This window comes from Lampetra fluviatilis, chromosome 2, assembly GCF_964198595.1.
Source record: "Lampetra fluviatilis chromosome 2, kcLamFluv1.1, whole genome shotgun sequence".
Lineage (NCBI taxonomy): Eukaryota > Metazoa > Chordata > Hyperoartia > Petromyzontiformes > Petromyzontidae > Lampetra > Lampetra fluviatilis.
The window spans coordinates 31,402,082-31,415,724 of NC_136276.1; the positions used below are offsets into that span (position 1 = coordinate 31,402,082).

Consider the following 13,643-nt stretch of genomic DNA (forward strand, 5'->3'; position numbering starts at 1 on the left):
ATAACGGCAAGAGCAGCAGCAGCAGCAACAGCAGCGGCAACATCAGCATCAGCACCATCAGCAGCAGCATCATCATCAGCAGCAACATCAGCATCAGCAGCAGCATCATCATAATCAACAGCATCATCATCAGCAGCATCAGCAGCAGCAGCAGCATCAGCAGCAGCATCATCAGCAGCAGCAGCATCATCAGCAGCAGCAACATCAGCAGCAGCATCATCAGCAGCAGCATCATCATCAGCAGCAACATCAGCATCAGCAGCATCAGCAGCAGCATCATCATCATCAGCAGCATCATCATCAGCAGCATCAGCAGCATCATCAGCAGCATCATCAGCAGCATCATCATCAGCAGCATCAGCATCAGCATCATCATCATCAGCAGCATCATCATCAGCATCATCAGCAGCAGCATCATCAGCAGCAGCAACAGCGAAGGTCGTACGCGACTGTAGACCCGGGCACGGCATCATGGTGCGGTGCAGTTGGCGCTTGATGCGTCAGGGAAAGCAACGGGGAGGGAGAGAGAGAGAGGGAGAGATGTTGCAGAAGTAGGAAGGAGAATGATGTGAAACGGTGGCTGGAGCTCGTAGGCAAGGGATGGGGGGGGGGATAGGAGAAGGGGAGAGGTGCTAGGGGGATATGGGGGAGGGGGGTGTTGGAGAGTGGTGGTGGTGGAGGGGGTGTTGGCGGCGGCGGCGGCGGTGGTGGTGGTGGTGATCAAAATCGTTGCCCAAACACATTCGGTAAACGGCTCGCCCGAGACTCGTTCGCTCCTCCAAAACTCCTTTAATATTTAAACTGGATCCGTCCGCTCGTGGCTTCTCCCACTCGCGCCCGGCGCAGCCACTTAAGGACGCATCTGTTGCTGGGCACAGATCCAAAGAACACGCGCGCGCGGGCACCACACACCACACGCCACACAAAGGCAAAGATTCCCCGTGTAGCCTCAACGGAGCGTTGGGACAAGTGCTGGCGACGAGAAACGCCTGTGAAGGTTGCGGCGCTGCACGGGCGGCACACGACTGCCGCATTTTGTCTCCCCTTGGCTGGTTTTGTTTTAATCGACGCCACAGCAGGTATTGCATTTTTAAAGGCTGAGTCGACCTAGAGGAGATTCCGGCACCGGTTAATATTCGTCACTAGCGCGGGCCGTGAGCGGGAAGCGAACTGGGATCGTTGCCGGGTTCGTAGCGGAATGCGTTAACCATTAACACAACAAGACAAAGATCTCCCGTATAGCCTGCCAGGAGGTTTGGGGCAAGTGCTGGGAAGGGCGGCACACAACATGAGGGGGTGGGTGGCCAGCACTATCCCTGTGTCCACACTGCACCGGGTACTCAATAAAGGCTGAGTCGACCTAGGGGAGGCCCAAGACTGGGTCAGATAATTATATAATCGTCGCTGGTGTTGGTGGCCGTGAACCGGAATCGACCTCGGGTTCGTAGCGCAGCGCGCTAACCACTGCGCCACCGCTCCCCCACACACACGCGCACTAACACACACACAGGCGCGCGCGTGCGTGTCTGCGATGTTAATACGCAGATTCGGGTCCCACGCGACTCGCGGACAAAATAAAACCCCCAAACAAGTAAACAAAAACACGCGCACCAACCTCAACAACACAATCACAAAGACCCCCCGTATAGCCTTAACCGACTGTAGGGGCAAGTGCTATTAGCAAACATCTATAAAGGTCGGCACGCCACACGAAGGGGTGGGTGGCCAACACCACGCCCGGCCGCCTTTGTCTCCCCAGTGGCGATGTTTACACATCGCACCAGCTACTCATTTGAGGCTGAGTCGACCTAGGGGAGGCCCAAGTACCGGTTCAGATAATCGTCACCGGTGTTGGCCGCGAGCGGGAATCGAACTCGGGTCGCCGGGTTCGTAGCGCAGCGTAGCGCTAACCGCTACACTACCGCTCCCCACGTACACACATTCACGCGTACACACACACACAAACACGTGCGTGTGTGTGTGTTTGCGAGCGGTGGCGCAAGTGGTTAGCGCAGGAGATCGGCAAGCGGCGGCTCCTCATCGACTGCCTCGTGGCGTGATTCGCCACGAGGCATCGCGGCTCTTGAAATGCGGTGTGTTATTATACTTATGTTTTTTAAATCACCAAATTAGAAAAACAAGTTGGCATCTGCTTGTTCTCTTGGGTTCTGCCGAACCGCTGGGTTGTAACGCAGTGCGCCACGAACCCGGCGACCCGAATTCGATTCTCGCTCACGGCTAATATCAGTGATGGGTTTAACACGTGGCAGGCGTTCGCGACCAATGTAATCCATAATAGAGGTTTGTTTTGGGGGGTTAAATCGCGTAAATATATGAATGTGTCGTTCAAACCCGCCACCACCCGACACAGCCAACTGGTAAGGGTTGTCACGTGAACAGAACGTGTCGAATTGCGAATTGGATCGAGCGGGTGTCTTTCGTTCCGTGACGAATTGGCCACGTTCTGTTTACTTGACAACCCCTTACTAGAATTTTTCGATTTAAAGCTTTCGTGACTGCAGGCATTCATCTTCTTGGTTCTTTCGGTAAAGTCATGTAGAAGGGAAATAATAAAATAATTAAAATAAAACATAATAAAATATAATTCTCACGACGTTTCGGCCACAACGCAAGCAGCCGTCCCGACAGCCCTGTTCTTCACCTGAGGACGGCTGCTTGCGTTGTGGCCGAAACGTCGTGAGAATTGTATTTTATTATGTTTTATTTTAATTATTTTATTATTTCCCTTCTACGTGACTTTACCGAAAGAACCAAGAAGATGAACCCCTTACTAGTTGGGCCGTGTCGGGTGGTGGCGGGTTTGAACGACACACTTATACATTGACACGACTTAACCCAATAGAAAACCTCTGTTATGGATCGGCGACGTTTAATTATTATTATTTCTATCATCTAAACTCGGCCCGGGAACCTCTCCGTAGATCGACTGTGCCTTGAAACGGGCAACTTCCACGCGGTCGTTACCGACGGAACGCAACTGGCACCCGCTCGTACCGCCAGTTCGCAGAACGAGGTCTCTGCTGCCAAACCGGAGCTGGCCACGTGCGCCATGGCCCCCGAGGGTTTTTGGGCACAAACTTCACTCTCTACACGACTGCCACATTACATCCGTGGGAGTGGAGCCGGGGGGGGTGGTAGTTGAGGGGGTGGAGTGTTTGACGACGTCGAATAGCCAACTCACCCCCCCAGGCAGGTGCGATGTTTAGATGGGGACGGTGGAAAGGCAACACACGCGAACACAAACACCACCTGTGTCGTCTAGAGGAACGTTTGGGGGCAAGTGCTGTTAGCGAGCGCCTATGAAGGCCGACACGGCACACGAGGGGGTGGGTGGCCAGCACCACGCCCGGCCGCCTTTGTCTCCCCAGTGGCGATGTTTACACACGGTGCCAGGTACTCATTTCAGGCTGAGTCGACCTAGGGGAGGCCCAGGACCGGTTCAGATAATCGTCACTGGTGTTGGCCGTGAGCGGGAATCGAACCCGGTTAGCCGGGTTCATAGCGCAGCGCGCTAACCGCGACACTAATGCTCCCCACGACTCTCCCACATGCACACTCTCCCACTCACACACTCTCCCACACTCTCCCACACACAGACTCTCCCACACACACAATCCCCCACACACACACTCTCCCACTCACACACTCCCCCCCACACACACACTCTCCCACACTCTCCCACACAGACTCTCCCACACACACAATCCCCCACACACACACTCTCCCACTCACACACACTCTCCCACTCCCCACACACTCCCCCACACACTCACTCTCCCACTCCCCACTCACTCTCCCACACACTCACTCCCCCACTCACTCACTCCCCCACACACTCACTCTCCCACTCCCCACTCACTCTCCCACTCCCCACACACACTATCCCACTCCCCACACTCTCCCACTCACTCTCCCACTCCCCACACACACACTTTCCCACTCCCCACTCACTCCCCCACAAAGATCCCCCGTGTAGCCTTAACAGACTGTAGGGGCAAGTGCTGTTAGCGAGCACCTATGAAGGCCGGAACGGTACACGAGGGGGTGGGTGGCCAGCACCACGCCCGACCGCCTTTGTCTCCCCAGTGGCGATGTTTGCACACCGCACCGGGTACTCATTTAAGGCTGAGTCGACCTAGGGGAGGCCCAGGACCCGGTTCAGATAATCGTCACTGGTGTTAGCCGTGTGCGGGAATCGAACCCGGGTCGCCAGGTTCATTGCGCAGCGCGCTAACCGCTACACTACCGCTCCCCACACACACTCTCCCACACACACACTCTCCCACTCCCCACACACACTCCCCCACACACACACTCCCCCACGCACACACTCTCCCACTCTCCCCCACACACTCACTCCCCCACACACACTATCCCACTCCCCACACTCTCCCACTCACTCTCCTACTCCCCACACACTCTCCCACACTCTCCCACACACACTCTCCCACTCCCCACACACTCACTCCCCCACTCACTCTCCCACACACTCTCCCACGCTCTCCCACTCCACACACACTCTCCCACACTCTCCCACTCCCCCACACACACACTCCCCCACACACACCTCCCCACTCACTCGCACCGACCCGGCAGCGCGCGCCGCAGTAATCGCCTCGAACGGAGTCGCTGTTCCCCTCGCGCGCCTCATTATTACCGCATGCAAATTACACGACTCTCCCTCCCCTCTCTCCCTCCCCTCTCTCTCCCCTCTCTCTCTACCCCCCCCTCTAACCCCCCCCCCACCCACATCTCGCACGCCCCCCCCTCATCTTCCACCCGACTCTTCTCGGTTGTAATATTAACGTACATTTCATTTTCGGGGCGTTTGAAATGTTCGTTCAAAGACCGCGCAGCGATGGAAATGGCCATGCGTCGTTTCACAGCGGCATCTAATTAATTGCGGCTGATGCCGGTTCGTGCGGGGGGGCGGGGGGGGGGGTCCCCTCTCCCAACTTATAGCCCCCCCCCCACCACGGCCAGCCTCCCTCCCCTCCATCCCCAGCACCCTGCCCGCGTCTGGCGCGCCCTACCTGAACTCGCGGCTTCATTCCTTCGCTTCACGCGGCCCGCGACTTCACTTCACAATAAACCCGCTCGCACGAAGCCCCGTAACATATTTTACCCATCGCTGCGATCATCTTAGCCGCACTAATCGGGCCCTATTTTCGACCTGGCCCACAACATTGTGATGTTTACGTTTAGGACGAACCTAGTGTGGGCACAAGACCGGTGCAGATTAGTTGGCACCGATGCTACACGATGGCTCTTCCCCCATCACGCTACGTACAGATGATAGACGTAGACCCCCCTTACAGCCTTAACATACTTTTTGAGCAAGTGCTGTTAGCGAGCACCTATGAAGGTCAGCACTGCACACGAGGGGGTGGGTGGCCAACGGGCCAACACCACTCCCGGCCGCTTTTGTCTCTCCCCAGTGGCGACGTTTACAGCTTGGCACCAGTAACTCATTTGAGGCTGAATCGATCTAGGGGAGGCCCAGGACCGGTTCAGATAATCGTCGAATTCTGGTCGCTGGGCCCGTTGCGCAGCGCGCTAACCACTACACTACCACTCCCCACAGATGCACACACACACACAGACACACAGACAATAACACACACAGACACACACACTTGCGAGCAGACACACACACACAGTCACACACCTGGTGACACCACAATCGCTTAACGCTCCACGCCTCTCCGTGCTGCGTGAACCCCTTCTAGGTTTGCTCGCTGCTTCATTTGCTAATTGGGGCGCTTGCGATCACTTCTCGAAGTGTGTGTGGCTGTGTGTGCAGCTGTGTGTGTGTGTGACTGTGTGTGTGTAGCTGTGTGTGTGTGTGGCTGTCTTTGTCTTTGTGTGTGTGTGCAGCTGTGTGTAGGTGGCTGTGTGTGTGTGGCTGTGTGTGGATGTGTGTGGGGGTGTGTGTAGGTGGCTGTGTGTGTGTGGCTGTGTGCAGCTGTGTGTAGGTGGCTGTGTGTGTGTGGCTGTGTGTGCAGCTGTGTGTGTGTAGGTGGCTGTGTGTGTGTGGTTGTGTGTGCAGCTGTGTGTAGGTGGCTGTGTGTAGCTGCGTGTGTGTGTGCGGCTGTGTGTGGCTGTGTGTGTGTGTGGCTGTGTGTGTGTTGCTGTGTGTGTGGCTACTGGCTGTGTGGCTGTGTGTGTGTGGCTGTGTGTGTGTGGCTGTGTGTAGCTGTGTGTGTGTGTGTGCGGCTGTGTGTATGGCTGTGTGTGTGTGTGGCTGTGTGTGTGTGGTTGTGTGTGTGGCTACTGGCTGTGTGTGTGTGGCTGTGTGTGTGTGGCTGTGCGTGTGTGTGGCTGTGTGTGTGTGGCTCTGTGTGTGTGGCTGTGTGTGTGTAGCTGTGTGTGTGGCTCTGTGTGTGGCTGTGTGTGTGGCTGTGTGTGTTTGTGTGTGTGGCTGTGTGTGTGTGGCTGTGTGTGTGCAGCTGTGTGTGTGTGTGGCTGTGTGTGTGTGTAGCTGTGTGTGTGTGTGCAGCTGTGCGTGTGACTGTGTGTGTGTGTGGCTGTAGCTGTGTGTGCAGCTGTGTGTGTGTGTGGCTGTAGCTGTGTGTGTGCAGCTGTGTGTGTATGTGGCTGTGTGTGTGGGGCTGTGTGTGTGTGTGGCTGTGTGTGCAGCTGTGTGTGTGCGTGTGTGTGTGTGGGGCTGTGTGTGCAGCTGTGTGCGTCTGTGTGTGTGTGTGTGGCTGTGTGTGTGGCTGTGTGTGTAGGCTGTGTGTAGGCTGTCTGTGTGTGTAGGCTGTGTGTGTAGGCTGTGTGTGTGTAGCTGTGTGTGTGTGGCTGTGTGTGTGTGTGACTGTGTGTGTGGCTGTGTGAGTGTGTGGCTGTGTGTGGCTGTGTGTGTGTGTGGCTGTGTGTGTGTGTGGCTGTGTGGCTGTGTTGTATGTGGCTGTGTGTATGTGGCTGTGTGTGTATGTGGCTGTGTGTGGCTGTGTGTGGCTGTGTGTGTGTGTGTCTGCGTGTGTGTCTCTGTGTCACTGTGTGTCTGTGTGTGTGTCTGTGTGTCACGGTGTGTCTGTGTGTGTGGCTGTGTGTGTGACTGTGTGTCTGTGTGTGTCTGTGTGTGTGGGAGGGGTAGTGGATCTTTGTCTTTGTTAAGTCGGCTGCGCTCCCCGCTGTGGCCATGTGGAAGCGATAATCAGTGCCAACTTTCACTCCTCGTCGCCAAACGCCTTCGCGCCTCGGTCAGCCCGGGCGACACACACAGACACACAAACGATGCCATCCACTTCGCTTCTTTATCGCAGCGGTATTTATATAATTACACCCCCACCCCCCATGCCGGCTCGTAACGAAAATATAATTTTCTACAATAGAGGAGTTTTTTTAGGGGGGGGGGGAGGGTTAGATCGCTAAATTTAACCCAAAGAAACCCTCGATTATGGATGATATCGGTCATAAGATGCATCGCCTATCGGTTAAGTCACGTTCTATTGACGTGACTTCACCGAAAGACCCAAGGAGGATGAATTCGTGCAGTAACGAAAGCTCCAACTCGAGATCCATTGCCTCGTCGTCGTCGTGAGCAGCAGCGGCGTCCGTGACCCTTGCGAGTGTCAAACACAAGGGGCCCTGCGTGTCACAAGTTGTGTGACTGTGTCAGTGTGTCAAGCTGTGTCAGTGTGTCTGTGTGTCAAGTTGTGTCAGTGTGTCAGTGTGTCAGTGTGTCAAGCTGTGTCAGTGTGTCAAGCTGTGTCAGTGTGTCAGTGTGTGTCAATGTGTCTGTGTGTCAAGCTGTGTCAGTGTGTCAGTGTGTCAGTGTGTCAAGCTGTGTCAGTGTGTCAAGCTGTGTCAGTGTGTCAGTGTGTCAGTGTGTCAGTGTGTCAAGCTGTGTCAGTGTGTCAAGCTGTGTCAGTGTGTCTGTGTGTCAGTGTGTGTCAGTGTGTCAGTGTGTCAGTGTGTCAGTGTGTGTCAGTGTGTCTGTGTATCAGTGTGTGTCAGTGTGTCTGTGTGTCAGTGTGTCAGTGTGTCAAGCTGCGTCAGTGTGTCAGTGTGTCAAGTTGTGTCAGTGTGTCAGTGTGTCTGTGTGTCAGTGTGTGTCAGTGTGTCTGTGTGTCAGTGTGTGTCAGTGTGTGTCAGTGTGTCAAGTTGTGTCAAGTTGTGTCAGTGGCACTTGTCCCAACAGTCTGTTGCAGGCTACGCGGCATGATCTTTGCGCGTCTCAGAGTGTGTGTTTAGAATGTGCAAGCGTTGTGCTTGTATCGACGTGTGTATTGCTTCCAGGTGCACCTAGTCTGGCACGCGCGCCGCGGTGACGTAGGATAGGGGCACGGTGCGGCTTCGCCATCACATCTGCGGACGCGGTGAGATCAGCGCGAAGCTTGGGTGATGTTTTGATGAGGGAGATGATACGATGGAGATGATACGATGGAGTGATGGGACGATGTGTTTATGGGGGTGTTTGGGTGATGTGTTGATGGGACGATGGGTTCATGAGATGATAAGGTTATGGGATGATGGAGTGATGTGATGATGATGGTATGATGATGGGCTAATGAGATGGTCAGGTGATGTGTTGATGGGATGATGGGTCCACGGAATGATGAGATGGTGAGGTGATGTGTTGATGATGCAGCGATGTGTCGATGCTGTGGTGGTGATGTCGTGATCAGATGATGTGATGATAATGTGGAGATGAGACGATGGGGGTGATGTGGAGATGAGGCGATGATGTGGTGATGATAATGTGGAGATAATTGATGATGATTTGGAGGCGCTGATGATGATGATGTGGATTTTGATGATGATGCGGAGGCGATGATAATGATGGTGTGGAGGCGATGATGATGATGATGGTGTGGAGGCGATGATGATGATGATGTGGAGGCGATGATGATGATGATGTGGAGGCGATGATGATGATGGTGTGGAGGCGATGATGATGATGATGGTGTGGAGGCGATAATGATGATGGTGTGGAAGCGATGATGCGGATGATGATGGTGTGGAGGCGATAATGATGATGGTGTGGAGGCGATGATGCTGATGATGATGGTGTGGAGGCGATAATGATGATGGTGTGGAGGCGATGATGCTGATGATGATGGTGTGGAGGCGATAATGATGATGATGATGGTGTGGAGGCAATGGTGATGATGATGGTGGTGGTATCGTGGTGAGACGATGTAGCTGCTGGGCTCTCACCCTCCACAAGTGACGTCAGGAGCGTCACGTTGGCCGCCTTGCGCCGCCCGGCCGGGAGGTTCAGGCCGATCTTGTCGAGTTTCTCTCGCAGGGAGCGTCCCCCGTTTTTTGACTTGGCTCTGCGAGCGTAACAATCGTCATCAACAACAACATCATCAATAACATCATCATTGTCAGCATCATCATTGTCAGCATCACCGTCAGTGTCAGAATCGTAAGCACCGTCATCATTATCAGCATAATTATCAGCGTCATCGTTATCAGTATAATGGTTATCAGCATCATCAGCATTATCAGTAACATCGTCAGTATCAGCATCATCATTATCAGCATTTTCAGCATTATCGTCAGCATCAGCATCATCATTATCAGCATCATCGTTATCAGCATCAACCGTCAGCATCAGCATCATCATTATCAGCATTTTCAGCATTATCGTCAGCATCAGCATCATCATTATCAGCATCATCGTTATCAGCATCAACCGTCAGCATCAGCATCATCATTATCAGCATTTTCAGCATTATCGTCAGCATCAGCATCATCATTATCAGCATCATCGTTATCAGCATCAACCGTCAGCATCACATCATCGTCAGTATCAGACTCATCACCATCAACAGCATCACCCTCAGCGGCAGCGTTACAATGATCAGCATCGGCAATGCGTAAGCATCACCGCTGTCCATCCCACAGCGGCGATGCTTACGCATTGCACGAGGTACTGATTTATGGCTGAGTCGACCTCGGGGGAGGCCCGGGACAGATTCACTCCCCTCAGGTTCATCCCCCCCCGCTTGCTCCATCCCTCACCACTCGCTCCATCCCTCACCACTCGCTCCATCCCTCACCACTCGCTCCACCCCTCACCACTCGCTCCATCCCTCACCACTCGCTCCATCCCTCACCACTCGCTCCATCCCTCACCACTCGCTCCACCCCTCACCACTCGCTCCATCCCTCACCACTCGCTCCATCTCTCACCACTCGCTCCACCCCTCACCACTCGCTCCACCCCTCACCACTCGCTCCATCCCTCACCACTCGCTCCATCCCTCACCACTCGCTCCACCCCTCACCACTCGCTCCATCCCTCACCACTCGCTCCACCCCTCACCACTCGCTCCACCCCTCACCACTCGCTCCATCCCTCACCACTCGCTCCACCCCTCACCACTCGCTCCATCCCTCACCACTCGCTCCACCCCTCACCACTCGCTCCACCCCTCACCACTCGCTCCACCCCTCACCACTCGCTCCACCCCTCACCACTCGCTCCATCCCTCACCACTCGCTCCACCCCTCACCACTCGCTCCATCCCTCACCACTCGCTCCACCCCTCACCACTCGCTCCATCCCTCACCACTCGCTCCATCCCTCACCACTCGCTCCACCCCTCACCACTCGCTCCATCCCTCACCACTCGCTCCATCCCTCACCACTCGCTCCACCCCTCACCACTCGCTCCACCCCTCACCACTCGCTCCACCCCTCACCACTCGCTCCACCCCTCACCACTCGCTCCACCCCTCACCACTCGCTCCATCCCTCACCACTCGCTCCATCCCTCACCACTCGCTCCACCCCTCACCACTCGCTCCATCCCTCACCACTCGCTCTATCTCTCACTCCCTATCGCCGTTTGCATTTCGTTTCTTGATGACGACACTCGCTCGCCCCCGTGCGCCCCACTCCTGGACACGTGCGTGCGCGATAACAAAAATAGCTTCACAGCTCATCGGATTTCTCCTCCTCCTGTCAACGTCGCCCCCTCCCCCCATTTGCATCGTTAACGTGAGCCCACGGCGAGGAGAGGGAGGGGGGGGATGGAGGAGGGGGGGGTCGGTGGTGGTGACGACCTCCAAACTCACCGGCGCAGCACGCCGCCCAGCAACGAGGCGTTGAGACACTCCGGCGGCGAGAGGCGCCTCTGCACCTCGCCCACGGTCACCTTGTACTTGGACGTCGAGCTGAGCAGCGAGAGGCGGCCCGGCACGGAGCAGAACACCTCCGACGGGTTCCCGTGCATGGCGCTCATCAGGCCGTCTTTGCCCAGGGACAGCGCTCCGGCCGACTTGCCGCCTGACAGCGCCGCTGCAATGGAAACACCGCGGCGGCGGCGGCGGCCAAACGTCACGTCGGTTGGCACGAGCGGCGGGGTTGTCGCTGTGACGCGTCGCGCGGCTTCTTCTTCCATCGGAGGAAAGCTCTTGGCGCGACACGGAACGAGCGCCGTTGGAACGCGCTTAGTTAGAACGCGCGGAATGTGCGCCGTTGGAACGCGCGCCGTTGAAAAATGGAAAACGCGCTCCATTATAACGCGGAACGTGCACTTTTTTTTAGAAACACACCTGCTCCAGCAACAACAGCACCATCAAAAAGGTTCACCTAGGTTCGATTCCCGATACAGGCGCCCCTCTCTGTCGAGTTTGTACGTTCTCCCCGCCTTCCCTGAACTCAGTAGTTTCTTCACCTGGGGTGCACCCACCCCCTGGCAGTGCGAGAGGCCCGTTCTGCGTTTTGCGAGACGCGGACAGATTTTGCTTTAGAAGGTAAACCAACGTCGTGAGACGTATTTTATTATGTTTTATTTTTATTATTGTATTATTTCCCTTCTACGTGACTTTACCGAAAGAAACAAGAACAAAAGGTAAATCGTCAAACTACAAATTAAGCACGGGTACATGAAGTACAACTGTTTTGTTGTTTCATTAAACACAACATGTGTGTTAACATTGTACATCATTTATTTTTGTTTACAATTGAGAAGGCTGCAGTAAGCGTCAAGAACCACCGCCTTCACGAGACGACAACAGATCAAGACGCAGCCCTGCAATTCCGTGCTCACGCCACCTGCTGGTGGATGGGGTTATCCACTAGAGGCCGCTGTAGCGAGCCCCTCTGGAGGGAAAGTTGGCCTCGTATTCAGACGTCTTGGTGGGGGGGGGGGCAGTACCCACCACACTTTCCCTCGCCACACGCGACGGTGAACGAACCACCCCCTCCATGATGCGAACTCGCGTTCACTACGAATGTGTTTTGTTGCAGTTTGAGCGAACAAAACTTGTGTGATAGAAATGTACAAGTTTTGTTTACGTGTGGACAATGTTGAACTTCTTTCGCGCCGTGCGTAGCCAACCGTGGTGATCGGAGGTTCGGGGAATATTGACTTAGTTAATCATCATTATCATTATTATAATCATCATCAATCAGCTGGTGACGGCTTATGGAAGTCTCCATCCAGCAGTTGATTGAACGCGGCTGATGATGATTGTTGTTATTGTTGTTGTCGTGCTGTGAGAAGTTGATGCAACGCCAATAGACGCCGATAGAACCCTACAACCCGTTCAGTGGCCCTGTCACTCATAATTCACTAAATATTTGTTCCTGGCTAGTAAGTGTTATTTTGTAAGTGCTTATGCCTCAACAGTACAAACAATGGCTATCACTCCCCACAAACTTTGCTTTTGTGACCAGGACAGTGATATTCTTGGTTTTTTCCAGATTAAAAAAAATAAAAATACAAAAAAAAAAATTTGAAAATGATAAAAAGCAAAAATCCACAATAAAAATAAAAAATAAGTCAAAATCTAGGATAGTGATATTTTGAAATGTACATATTTTCAATGAGAAAACGGGCACATTTGTGTCATTCCTTCACGTAAAGTCCTGGTCACAAAAGCAAAGTTTTTGGGGAATAATATCCATTTTCTGGACTATTGAGGCATAAGCAATAAGAAAATAACACTTACTAGCCAGGAACAAAAATCGTGTTACATAGTGATATACAATTCCACCACGGCGACCCTTCCTCTCTCCTCCTCCTCCTTCCTCCACATGACCCCCCCCCCCCACGTCACACCACCACCCCCCACGTCACACCACCACCCCCCACGTCACACCACCACCCCCCACGGCAGTGAGTGGCCGGCTAATCGACCCTGAGCAATAAACGGACGGGCAATGCGCGGCGGAGATTATTCCGGGATTACGCGGTGTGTGTTTTTTTCTCTCTCTCCTGGTTTAAGATTAAACACGGGGCCCGCTCAAACAAAGCGGCCCTTTCATAATTCCCTCGCTCGCTGTGTGTGCGCGCGTGTTTTTGTTAAGTGAGCGAGGTGTGCAGAGGGGGGTTCGCTAACACGGCTGGCCCCAACACTTGTTTGAGAGCAGTAACGCACGCTGGTCATTGTGTGCTTCGTTATCGAGGGGAGCGTCGCCCGTTAGCGCAGCGCTGCGCTACGAAACCCGGCGAAACCGGGTTCGATTCCCGCTCCACGGCACACCAACGCCGGTGACGATTATCCGAACCAGTCCAGGGCCCTCCTCTAGGTCGACTTAGCCTCGTACGAGTACCCGGTGCAGTGTGCTAGCATCGCCACTGGGGAAACAAAGGCGGCCGAGCGTGGCGCTGGTCACCCACCCCCTCGTGCGCCGTGCCGGCCATCGTAGTAGG

The 13,643-nt window shown here is 54.5% G+C and overlaps 1 protein-coding gene across 1 annotated transcript in view; it reads right to left on the reverse strand.

Annotated features, from left to right (window-relative positions):
* The window catches only part of LOC144938462 (transcription factor AP-2-epsilon-like), a 78,993-nt gene that overhangs the window by 10,759 nt on the left and 54,591 nt on the right, over positions 1 to 13,643 (reverse strand). The window contains exons 4-5 of the mRNA XM_078866298.1: positions 11,059 to 11,281; positions 9,187 to 9,305 (exon numbers count right to left, since the gene is read on the reverse strand). Coding sequence (XP_078722424.1) covers positions 9,187 to 9,305; positions 11,059 to 11,281 — 342 coding nt within the window. The remainder of the gene's footprint in view (positions 1 to 9,186; positions 9,306 to 11,058; positions 11,282 to 13,643) is intronic.